The 13349-nt window shown below is 38.9% G+C and overlaps 1 protein-coding gene across 15 annotated transcripts in view; it reads left to right on the plus strand.

Moving 5' to 3' along the window:
- Window positions 1-13349, plus strand: part of ablim2 (actin binding LIM protein family, member 2) — a 91126-nt gene that overhangs the window by 34542 nt on the left and 43235 nt on the right. For all 15 annotated transcript variants that reach the window (XM_087837770.1, XM_087837784.1, XM_087837781.1 and 12 more), the window contains exon 3: window positions 11619-11802. In XM_087837770.1, coding sequence (XP_087693896.1) covers window positions 11619-11802 — 184 coding nt within the window. The remainder of the gene's footprint in view (window positions 1-11618; window positions 11803-13349) is intronic.

Here is a 13349-nt window from a genome sequence, read left to right on the forward strand (position 1 = left end):
TCCGCAGTTGAAAATTTAACATCAAAGAAAAGAGGAGACACCCAAAGGAGTGGTAGCAGCCTAATTCAACAAAGTGTAATGCTCATTAAGATTTTAGGTTTTTCTCTCAGTGCATGCTTCATGGAAGAGAATCATGGCCCCTGATTTTATTACAGTATTATCATCAGTTGCCTTTAGCCTGGGCGTTAGCCAAGAGGTTAACAGTGATCTGAAGCAAGGAAACTTCAAAGCTCAGCTAGCTCTATTTAATATATCAAGATTTCTGCAGGTTTATCATAATATACATAGTCTTAGTAACATATATTCAACATATACAACTCACAGTGTGCTTTCAAGTGACAGCAGTTACTTACTAAAGTGATTAAGACAGTACAAGTACCTTCTAATGAATGCATTTCACTATATTTAGACGGGTTTCAAAGATAAGACATCATCAGTGTAATTTGAAACAAAGAGGAGTGACAATATATAGAAACCAGGTGAGGCCCAAATGCCAATCACAAACAAGAGCTTTCATTACATAAAAAGAAACATCTGCAAAAGCCTAAAAAGGGTAATGAATGAGAAGATAACAAGAACCATGTGGCATCACTCACTGATAGAAACCAACTGACAGCATATAAAAAATATACTTTTTGAGATATCAACATCAAAATATTATTAACAACTGACATAGAAAAAATATAACAACTTCTGGGGACTGCATTAGACTAAAAATAGAAAAATATTAGAAACAAAATAAGAACTGAATTAAAATCTGTGTCTCATATTGGATCCGTCTCTCTCCCCTCAACCCAAGCTGGTGATAGATGCCCCTCCCAATGCCTAAATCTGCTGGAGGTTTCTTCTTGTTAAAATTTGTAAGAATTAAACTAAAGTTTTTCCTTCCCATTATCGTCATGTGCTGGCTGATTGGGGTAGTCTTTTTTTCTGTATTATTATGGAGTCTTTACCGCATTGAGGAAACTGTAATTTGTTGCTATATAAATAAATTGAATGCGGTTGGACCAGATCAGCTAATTTTCTGAAACACTTCACTGGATTCACGTAACCCTCCAAGTTGAAGATGAATCATTGAAAATCATATGTGGCATATGTGGGATAAAGTCCCACATAGAACTTTAATTGTCTTAAATATATTTTTAAAGAAAGAAGAGGACTTTGTCTTTCTTATTTTATTATAAACATTTGACAAACATCCCAACCACCCACCCCCTTCATTACTGATGAGCACTAATTGGTGTTTTTATTGTAGCGTCCAGCAACACCCAAGTGTGTGCTTGAGGAAGTGTGAAGACTGTGGCCTTCTCTGTATATCCTGTTTTGTCTGTGTCTCATATATCTTTAATCTAGCAGTGAGACCCCATCAATAGCAGACAGCTGCAGACAATACGACCTGGCCGAACAGCTCAGACAGACATTTATCCCCTTTCTGTTTTTACTCGCTCGAATGGCCATCACATCATCCAAACAGCATTTGAATGCAGTGGGGAATACTCAAATGTGAAAATATGTGGACACACCCTAAAACAGATAAATGAGAAGTGTTAGGAAGTCCGCAGCTAAGAAACAGAGGGAAACTGAACATGTGCTTTACAGGAAATTAGTTGATTTTGTTTTCGCTTTAAATTATGCCATTCAGTAGCTTCAAAACATTTTTTTCAAACTTTTTCATAGTTCTAGTAAATGTTGAATATATTTCTCCCTTTTTTCTGTATCAAATCTGCAAGAGCTAAGGCCCATTGCAGTTCTTCCTTTTAGGGTCTATTTTACCTCCTGTGTAGTATATAGTTTCCCAGCATATACTGCGAATTGTTCCAATGTGTGCCAACATGTTCTCATCCCAAAACGTAACATACCGACATTATGTGACAAATCGTCGGTATGTTACGCTTTCGGCGGACAAAATGTCTGCATGTTATTTATTCAGAGACATGAGAACCGTTTGGAATGAACCTAGAGATCTACATTTATTTTACATTCTGATCATCAATCGCTTTGGAAAACACTATGAGATACGGTTAAGGTTATGGTTAAGGTTAGGGCTGGGGCTGAAATACACAGCTGGAGCGTGTGTTACCACCACAAGTGTCATTCTGTTGGATTCCTGTCACAGTCTGGCTGGGGCAGACTGTATGTGTTTGCAAAAGAGGACTCAAACGCAGACCAAAAACTGAACGTGGCGTGGATTTAACAAAAAACAAGCCGTTTATTGAGGCTAGCAAAAAAGGTACAAACAAAAGGCCATTGGTGAAACTAAACAATAACCTAAACTGGGTGAACTAAAACTAAACATAAAAAAACCTTAAACATGGTGAACTGACATGGATACCTGAAGTTGTGACATGGATGAGCAGACGACCTGACAAAGAATGACTGAAAGCACACGGACTAAATACACACAGGAGGATAATGAGGGAAGTGGGAACACATGGAGAAACAGCTGACACACATGAACATAATGACGTCACAAAGAGAGAGTAAAACTAAAAAAATTGAACATAGGCACACAGGACCCCTTCAAAATAAAACAGGAAATATAATGAGACGCAGATATGACAACATAAGACACACAGACATGAAACACACGAAGGGCAAGGGAGACTTCACAGGGGTTGAAAACACAAGGGGGAACTAATAAGCAAATGAACATAGGAAACCTAATAAGCTTAAACATACACTATAAACATCAAAAGAACTAAAACTCAAAACACTGGGTCATAAGACCCAGGATCGTGACAATTCCATCCACAATCTGGAGCGTGTCATAGGGACGCGGAACTATAAGACACCTCGGGATGTGACAAATTGTTAGTATGTTATGTGCTGGGAATGAGAATGCCCTCAAGTGTGCATTGTGTTGTCGAACACACACAATTTAAATAGTATTAGTCGTATACAACATAGAACTTAGTGAAAGATTAGATTTAGAGAATAAACCAACAGCAGGGCTCGCAAAATCGCTAGCCCGACGTCCCGGAGCTAGCGATATCTCCGGTCGGGCGACGAAAATCTATCTCAGCCCCGCCCGTCGGGTTATCATATAGCTAGCTCCGGGACGTCGGGTTAGCGATATTGCGAGCCCTGAACAGTGAAGACCAGGTTTCACTGAACACTTGTATAATGGAAGAAATACACAAACACAACACAAGCAAAGAAATACTTGCTTAAAATACCACAAGAAGATGTAAGGCTGCATTACCAGCTACTGTGTCACTTGTGTGTTCCAATTAGCAGCGCAAAGAAGACTCGAAAGATACACTGACTTATACATTTTCTGCTCTCTTGGACGGTTGCATCGGAGACTGCCCAACCAGGATATGACAGATATGTTCCCACTGGGAGTTGAACTTTTGAACTGCTTTTGTTACTGGTTCTGTTCATAACTTTCATGGGCAAAATTCAGCCCAGCAAGTGGTGGAAGGTTTCCTGTTTGGTTATCTCAAGATCTTGTGTTTCCTTTTTTGGTAATCGCGTAGTCTTTCTGGCTTCATCAAGAAGTGCCCTTCAGATTGTGCTTGATCAGTTTGTAGCCACGTTTTTAAGGCAAAGTCCTTATTGTGGCAGTCTTAACATGATTAACTCATATGTGATTAATTCTTAAATTCCCAGTAAATTCCACAGCTGCTAAGCCAAGAAAAAATGCTCATTGTCTTTTTTTTAACTACTTCCTGTGGCTATTGCTACAAAAATAAACTACTTGCTTACCGATATCATTATTTGAATAAATAAACCAAGTCCAAAGTCATTAAGAAGCAGGTTAGAATGGTGTTTCCACTCTGTGTTGTATGCAATTACAGCCTTTACATATTTATGGACTGCATTGTTTTTTTTGTACAATTACCTAACCAGTCTGTGCTTCTTCCTGGAAGTAAATAGATGGTGCTGGCCACATGTTAAGGTCCTCGCAGTCCAGTCATTGATGTTATAATAGCAGATGGTTGTGATGTTCTCAGTTGGGTGTTGGCTATTGAATTGTCTCCTTCTTGGAAGCCAACGAACCAGAACATATTTAGGAGAAGTGTGTGCGTGTGTGTGCATCAGCTCAATGACCAGCCCAATGGCTGGGGGAGCTGACCTCAAGCACATGTGTATTAGGGTGCTATTGGGAGGGTGGATGGACGGTGTGGAAGTGTTCACCCTCAAGTAGAAAATAGACCTCCCTCGTCTGTACAGCAAGCATTTAACGTATTAGAATAATCAACCTTGGATTTTCTTTCCCAAGTACAATTCAATTAGCCTGTAAAAAATCAGTGTAAGCAGACTGAAGATGCTATAGTTAAGGTTGTGAAATGGATTGGTATTGACAGCGTCCTACCCACACCCCAACGATCCTACCCCACACGTGTGCATGAAGCGCCTTGAGGCAACAGTTGTTGTGATTTGGTGCTATATATAAATAAAGTCAAATTGAGTGGTGATTCATTGTAAAACACAAGCTGCAGTCAGGGTCTTACATTTATAGCAGAGAGCACATGCCACATGTATATTTAACCCTGATCACACACAAAGAGTCAAGGTCACCTTCTTGTAACGACACAGCATGTCAGTATATAGGGTCTCTGAGGATGAAGGATGTTATAAAGATAGAACATCTTAATGTTTTTTGGAAAAACACACACACAAAATCCCAAAACAGTACTTGGGTACCATTTTCTTGAAACTGGTCTTAATTCAAACTGTAAAAAATATTGTAGGTGAATGCAATAAGTGGATGCAATCTTGACTGAAAGCTATCTTTTCTGTTACTATTTTGAGCTTCATTGAAATAACACAAACCACAAATTAGCAAAAAATTACAGGTCTTGTAAGCTTAGTGTTTTCAATGTTAGTTTACCGATTGCTGAAGAGTTTATGAGTATATCCAGAACACATAAGAGAAGGGTTGCAGCCAATCTGGAGCTCCACAGTAGGCAGAAACATGTGACCTGAATAGATACAGTGGAAATCGCGCAAGTGCATCGTAAAGGCTAGGACAGAGTCATTCATATAGACGCTGCATATGCTGCATGGCTGAGAGCAGCTATCTTGGGTTCGAATCCAACCAATGGCCCTTTGCCGCCTGTGTTTCCTGCTCTCACTCCCTCAGCTTTCCTGTCATTTTTCAATTTACCCTTTCAAATAAAGCTGTAAAAAGCCCAAAAAAACCAACATGGAACCCTAACCATACTGTGTGTGAAGGTCATATGTTTCTGCTTACTGTGGAGGTCCACACCTGTTATTGCCACTGTGGAGCTCCATAGTGGCTGCAGCCAGGTGCACTTGACACATAAAGGATCAATAGCATGTTAGCTTTGTTTGTTTTTCCTTTGAGAAAAATATCTGCCTTCTTAGCTGCACTATATACAGCTAAATTTTATGGTAGCTGTTAACTCTTTCTTTTATCTTTTACTTTGTGGCATGCAGTTTAGCTTAGCTTTTTGTACTTAATTAGGAGGTGGGTGTTGCTAGCCGGTAAACCAAAACAGTGGGGAGTTGGGCTGAACAACCAAACGATGAGCCAACAAAGGTTAAGGTTAAAGTTGCCTTACAAAACTGTAAAATCTGTAAAGATTTAAACAATCGCTTTGTTCATTCAGTGGGCTGGTTTCAGTCATTCTGCAAATGTAAAATGGTAAATGGCATGTATTTGTATAGCGCTTTACTTAGTCCCTAAGGACCCCAAAGCACGTTACACTACATTCAGTCATTCACCCATTCACACACATACAAAATGTACTGTTTATAAGATTGGGGAAACCTGCAGTCAGCTGAGACTGAAGAAGTCACTTGGATGAGTGACGAAACGTTTCTCCCACTGAAAACACTATGTCCAGATGAACAGAATCAACTTTGGAGATAAGCAGAATGTTATTTCATATCTATATCAACAATGCAGCTTCAAATCAGAAGTGAGTCAAAAAAAAAAAAAGACCACAATCTGATTAGCGAGTCAGTTAGCCATTGCTAGCCGTCTTTTATTTTGTTGTGTCAAAATTAAATATATTTAGGACATTTTTAATATTTTTAGTAGGATGTTTTTAGGATACCCAGCATTATTTTTGACTTGATTTCTTCTCCAGAGTTTCAAATCTGTTACTTTTCTCTCTCACTAGATCTCATTTGTACATGAGAAAACAGATGCACCATATTTTATTTATAGACCACAACAGTGTGAGTTGGTTGTACATCCATCCATTCCGTTCGAGGAAAAGCTAAACAGACCTCATTTAGCATGAAGGAAGCACATTCACAACACACTGAATTCCTCTCAAGTCATTTGGAGTTATGCAAGTGCCTTCACTGTGCATGAGATAAGCCTTCAGAGACAGAAACAGTCTTGTTTTTGTAAAGTAATATCTGCCAGCCAGAAGACATTGTAAGCATCTTTCTACTGTAGTGTAACCCGTAAACCTACATCACGCTGACATATTGAGAGCAGGTAGCTTTCTTGATGTTGTTATTGCTTCTAATTATGACATAGATATTCCATGCTTATGGTGTGTGGTGTGTCAGAGAATTAAAAGGATTAATGTGTGTAGCCCGAGCTAAGAAGTTGAAAACCTCTTGTATTTGTTGCAGTTTTTTGTTTTTGCAGTTCAGCGCCCGGACATGTTCTGTTCTTATCAGCTGAGTCTCAGGACAACGTGTCTAATAAGATGCATCGTGATCTCGTCTTCTTTGGTCCGAGTCCAGTGAAAACACCCACAAACTCACCTTCTGTTGTCATGGAGATTAGATGATTCTAAAATGACACCATTTTTGTTCTTCTGAGTTCAGAGTTCAGAGTTCAAGGCTAATTCTGACACGTTCATGTGGCTGTTAACATTTTCTTGTTTTCTTTACATTTTTGGTCATTTTTGGGAAAAAGATGGAAAGCATTTCTGTATTACTTTATAAAGAGTTACAGTTTTACCAAGTACACCACTGATGTTAGAATTCTAAATATGGACAAATCAGTTTACTGATTTTTATTTCCATGTCTACTGAGTTTATTCAACTTTATCTGGCTTTCAACATATGCCCCACCCACTGCATTCGTAATACACATTCCAGTTTGCAATGAGACGGTATGTCATGTAGTCAGGCAAAAACCTTCTGATCTGCATTAGAGGGAAGTTTACAGTAACTTTGAGTAATCTGCAATATATGAACTATGTTACTCTGCTTCCCATTAAACAAATAACATACAACGATTTAGTGTGCTGTCACCTTTAATGTTTTGTGGAAGAGTTATCAATGAAGGATGAGCTCATAAAGACTCAAGTGTTGAGCTGCTTAAGCAAATAAGTTATGATACAGAGAGGAGAAAAGCCTGTGTGCCAACTGGCAGTGTAGGTATAAATATACAGGGATTGAAAGATGAGCTGATGGGAAACAGCATTTAGGACTGAGTGAGGACTAGGGATGGGTATCGTTTAGGTTTTACCCGATACCGGTGCCAAACCGGTACTTTTGAAACGGTGCCGGTGCTTAAACGGTGCTCAAAGCGGTGCTTAAAGAATGGAGAACACAAAATTGGTCCAAAAACCTCTCATGTTCAGCTGTTTTTTTGTAAAAAGATAACAATGTTAGCCTTTTCTGCAGCTATGGGGGATATATGGTATCATTCTTGGCTGGAAGCAGTGCTTAAACAATGGAAAAAACACAAATTTGTCCAAAAACCTCTCATGTTTAACTGTTTTCCACTTTTTCTTTGGTCATTTTAGCCTTTTTGGCCAGGGTGAAGGGAGTATCTGCCATCAAACAAGAAGACAGCCGCATGTAGCTATGATGATGTTTGCTAGTTCACCTTACATGCATTAATGTAATAACGTGGTTAGCCTACTCAACGTAAATTACACACGAACAACATTAAGCTACTCACCCAGAGAAGAACGGCTGTTGCTGCCATCATCATCCGTCATCATTTCTGCTACACTGGCAGGGCTAGGGGCCAGGACTCTACTCTTTGGGTTCTTGGGGGATGCTGCAAACTCCGGGTCCGATAACAGGCACCACACCCGCAGTAGATGTGCTCGGTGTGAGATCTCGCAGCAAGCTATCAAATACAGTGCATTTCTCGGCTTTTAAAAAAAATGCTATGCGTCACCAGGTGTTTCATCGGATTTGAGGTGTTACTTCCTTTGACAGTGTCACAGTATCAGCTTAAAGCACTTGTTGCAGGCTGCTGAGTTTGCATCTTTTGCTGTGAAGTACAGCCAGACATTTGACCGCTTCGCCTTGGGCATTTTTAATCTGTAGCTCTGCTCTAAAAGAACGTACGTACCTGGACCCGCCTACTATCCTCGGAAATGTAAAATGATTGGCTAGAATCTAAAGTGTATCACAGCTCAGAAAAAATAAAGCACCAAAATGTGCGCTGCTTTTTGGTCTGGTTACTACCGTTTATGACAGATGGCACCGGATACCGGTACCCATCCCTTGTGAGGACGTCTGTTTCTCTATACGTTTCTGCCCACTATGTCTCTTTCCATGTTGCTCAATAGCAAAGCTGTTTTCTTGTTTTATTTTCTCTCACAGTCTGAAGTCTGTCAGTCTAAAGTCTTACTTCAAGACTTATGTCATTTGAAACAATTCTGAATCAAGCCTCATGTGTATTAAAGGACATTTACATTAGGTCTAAAAGATTCTGAGTTCCGAAACCTTAAATGTCTCATAGAAGTCCACATCATTTCTGAAGACTCAAGTCCAAAGTCTTTTAAAAGCAGTCTTAAGTCATTTATAAACAGTCTCTTAGCTGTTCTTTCCCAATTTAACTGAATTTAAGTGAATCACAGGAAACCTGTTCTAAATCCTAATGTTCGTAGAATTACTTGAGTCCTATCACTAGTCCTTTTGTCCTTTTGACCTTTTGTCCTTTTGGTGTTGGACAAAAAGGACAAAAGCGCCTTGTGTAGTGTCTTTGTGGGCACTTGGCTTCCAAATTTTATACTGACTGTCTCAGAGCATTTCAAAAGAGGCTTTGCTGAATTATTGTTTCTGTGGTTATATTTTATTCCTCGAAACATGAGTCCACCTATCCATCCACTCAGAGTTACCATGTAGTGGTGTTTATTCCATCAAATCTGAGCATTATCTCATTGTAGACAGGTTGCCAAATTTCTGAACCGGATGAAAGGGAATTGATTGCAGCTGCTGGAAAAGTTTGTCTTCCTGCGAAAACATTCCTGGCTGTATTGTTGTTTTATTAGCACATCATAAGCCCTGGTAGAGCTTGATGAAAAAAAGAGAAATTGTGCAAATGCTCCACAAAAGTTATCCAACGTATCATTCAGAATCAGAATCACAGTAAAATGTTGTAGTTTTAGTTTAATGTATATCAGTGAAGAAAATTATTGCTGTACCCAGTGGGCTAAATCTCCTTTCAAGCTCCTTCCCCAGGCCTGGTTCCAGAGTGGGACCCTGGTATCACTGTTCCTGGGTCCCTTGATATTTACGTAGAGGGTCATGTGAAAAAGTCTTCTTTTGTTTTGTTTTTTTTGACAAAGTTGCCTTGAGAGACCCTACAAAAAGCCCCTAGTAGTACTTGGACACACCTCTACCACACTAAGGTGGCGATTTACAGAGGATACTGTTTTCTTTTTGTTAATGTTTTTAAAAAGCAAAATGAATGCAGACATTTTTTTGTTTAATATGTTTATTTTGATTAAATTTATGTGATAACAATAAAAAACATGGGATGGGTGAGGGATGCTGGTCATTAACCAGTTAATGACAGAAACTTAGGCTTGATTAAATTTACTGGTTTGACCTGTCTACCAGTGAAATGGATCTTAATTACCACTGGAAAAACTCATCAACACTGTTTTTATGCAAGCTTGCTGACACACACCTTCCAATGTTCATGCAAGAATGTGTGTGAATTTGTGCTAAGAGCATGCACTAGAGACACTACATGGACAAAAGCACAGCCATGAATACTCATGCAATGAAGCTCCTGGTTCACAGTTTTTGTGCTGATGTTAAGAGCAGAAGACGTTATTAAGTCAGCAGAGCATTAGCTATTTCTCATCCACTATGTCCCTCTGTACTCAGCAACATCACTCTACAACTTTACGTGGTCTGCCACTTGGTTCTTAAAAGCTTTCACTTTGCATCAATACAGCTTACAATTGATGATGGAATATCCGGGAGGGAAGAAATTTCACAAACTGACTTGCTATTATAGTGCCACACTCGAGTTCAGTGAGCTCTTTAGTACCAAACATTCTTTCACATTCTTTTGTAAAGGCAGGCTGCATGGATAGGTGCTTGATGTTATACACTTGTTGCAATGGAATTTACAAAACACCTTAATTCAAAGATAAAGAGGTGTGGCACTTTTGTCCATATAGTGAACTTTTGGACATCATGCAAGTTTAAGTGTGTGTAAAGGTTCACTGAGCAGTGTCCAGGCATGACACAAAGCAGCACAAACTTCTATCATGTGTCTTTCCTGTTGTTTTTTCCAGAAAGAAAGAATTGGGGGGGAAAGGTAGGAGGGGTTTTGTTTTTGCTAATGGAGAGGAAAAATAAAGCAAAGCTTTCCCTCAGGACATAGCAGCTCTGTGATGTCATATGGTTGCTATGTTTGCTGTGTGTAATCAGGGTGAGATCCTGTCATGTTTTGTTCAAAGGCAGACAAACAGACACGGTTCATTATTTGCACGCGGGCTAATAACACACCCATGCTCACGTGACCCTACTGAAGAAAACAATCAGACGTGTCAAACTGGCTCTGTGTACCACAATACCGTGTCTTTCGTTTACTTTAAACTCTGTGGAATTTTCTGACTTTGTTTTTATAAAAGTAATATAAAAGAGATTAATTATAAAAGTATAGAAGTGGCTGTCTAGATTTAGATTAAAACCTCATCTCTTAAACTAACTTGTGGAGTTCCCATTCTAATGGTGGCTGCAGATTTGTCTTTGAGCATAGAGCATACATTTTGAATTTAGGAAGACTTTGTGTTGCATCCACCACCAGTTTGGCATGATTTTGTTTTTTTGTTTTTTAATGCGCCCTAATTTCATTGCTGGGTTGTTCACAGGTTGTGAATCAGCTGATTGGTGGGTGTGTTGCATGTGACTGATGTGTATTTTCCCAGTCAGGTGTTTTTTTTAAAGTTCATTCCCCTACTTTTTTTTCTCCACATTTTTTGTATTTCTAGGGTGTAGCATTTAATAAAGTGGATGCCTAACAGGTTTCTGATATGTTGTTTTAGATCTCTGAAAAATGCAAATTCATTCACTATCATCCAAAGTTTCCACGGTTGTTTATTTTGGCCTTTTGTGGAGCTGTTACTAACTGAGGTTAAGTTATTTTTAAATAAATAGCCAAGGGATAAAAAGGCAATATCTTCTGTCTCTTTCACTGTGAGCAATAAAATTATATATAATTCATTAGTTTTTTTATATCTTTGTTTTGTTTACTATACAGTCCTATGTCTGTTGAATTAAACCTATACACTATATATTAATTTGGCTTGCTTTTAAAAACTGATAATTAAGGAAAAAAGGGAGAACAAATTCTGATGTCTGCTTCTTTTCCCTTTTTTTTATCCATTTGGTTATTTCCTAATTCCACCCTTCCCTTTTACATGTTTCTTTTCTCCTGGCTATAACCTCTGACTATTTGTTCCTCTCTTTTTTTCCAGTATGTGGCTGTGAGCTGGCCCAGGGAGGATTCTTTGTGCGGCAGGGTGAATACATCTGTACTCTGGACTACCAGCGGATGTATGGAACTCGCTGCTTCAGCTGCCAGGACTTCATCGAAGGGGAGGTTGTGTCCGCGCTGGGCAAGACCTACCACCCACGCTGCTTTGTTTGCACCTCATGCAAGTAAGAAATTAGCATGTGGAGAAGAATCCAAATAACAGATTTCATTTTTTACTTTGGTATTTCCTAAAACTAGCAAGTGGGAGAAACATGGCTTTGAGAGCAGCTTATTCATTAAGCACATAAAGTCACTGCCATTAATATACTGTGACCTTCTAAGCACCACTGAGCCATGTGTCAATAAACCGGGCCTGCCGCACTTAAAAAAGGAACTTTGCAGTTCTGCTGACTTTCATGACATTAACAGAAAACTGACAAAAGCAACCAAATTTTAGAGACTTTGCAACTGAGATGTGTTTTTGAAAGCATACAATAACGTGAAAAGGTGTCCTGCACATTCTGGTGCATCATCAGAGGCCTTGACTTAACACAAGCAAAGTCATTTGACCAGAACAGTTTATATAAAAATGGTGCTTTAAAAACATTCAACCAAATACTTCTTAAGGATTTGTTGTTTTAAGCGTTGGATGTAGGTGACAAGTGGATAATGAGTTAGCGCTTAAGTCAAAGGCAGTGACAAACTAGGTTTTGCTAGGTTTAGTATAAGGATTTGTGGTGATTAAACTTTAAGACGCTTAAGATTGCATGAACTGCAATGAGTGTCCTTCCAAGCATTTCAGTGCATGTGTATGTCCCTCTCCCCAAGTAAGGGACAAGTCAGTCTAGGGGAACAAAGATTGTTTTTTTAGCAAAAACATGAGAATAGTTCAACCAAATGACTAAAGAATCTGTAATGTTGTGAATAGCAAGCGCAGATGTGGAGTTTGCTAAGGAAGAGATGGATGGACATATGCTTATACACAGACAGGTTTTTTCTTAGTTTTCAAACCCAAAACAAATACAAAGTGATAAAGAGTGAAGACCGTCAGCCTTTAATGTGACGAATTATTAATGTACTCAGCACAATACAGTATGCAGTAACAAGACTGTTTAACATATTTCTTTCTTCAGTGTTGCAGTTTTAAGTTATTTAATTGCTTCTTAGCTTTCAGTAGATTAAAGGTTCTACAATATCTTATAATTTGACAGGGACAAGTGCTATTCATTTCTTAGTGGCGATGAGTGAATACAACCGGTAGTTTCTTTTTGCTAGCATATAAAGGATTGGTTTGATAGGAGTCGCTGGGTTGACCAATATGCAGAACAAAGTTTAACTCGTTGAAAATCTAAGACGTAGAACTGTATTTCAACTGGTTACAAGTACAAGTTATTTGTATATGTCCACACTTTGCCAAAAATCTAGAAGAAAACCCAAAACTGTTTCCTGAAACGAGAGGAAATTGGTTAGGGTGTTCAGGTACAACCCAAGGCTCAAGCCTGCCAAGAACTGGAAAGTGCTGGAACACACTGGTGTTGAACAGTTCAGAGAAATCATTAAAAGCTCCAAATTGCCATGACATTCATGCACATGATGAATATATGACACACTTATTTAGGTCAGTCCCACCCTTTTGAAAATACTTACCTTTTTACATACTCTTAAGGTAAGAGGACTTTTTCCCCCATTATGTTGGTAATGGGGAAAACCACAACCAATACAGCCTTCGTTC

The sequence above is a fragment of the Neolamprologus brichardi genome, chromosome 3 (genome assembly GCF_056152115.1).
Source record: "Neolamprologus brichardi isolate AB-2024 chromosome 3, ASM5615211v1, whole genome shotgun sequence".
NCBI lineage: Eukaryota > Metazoa > Chordata > Actinopteri > Cichliformes > Cichlidae > Neolamprologus > Neolamprologus brichardi.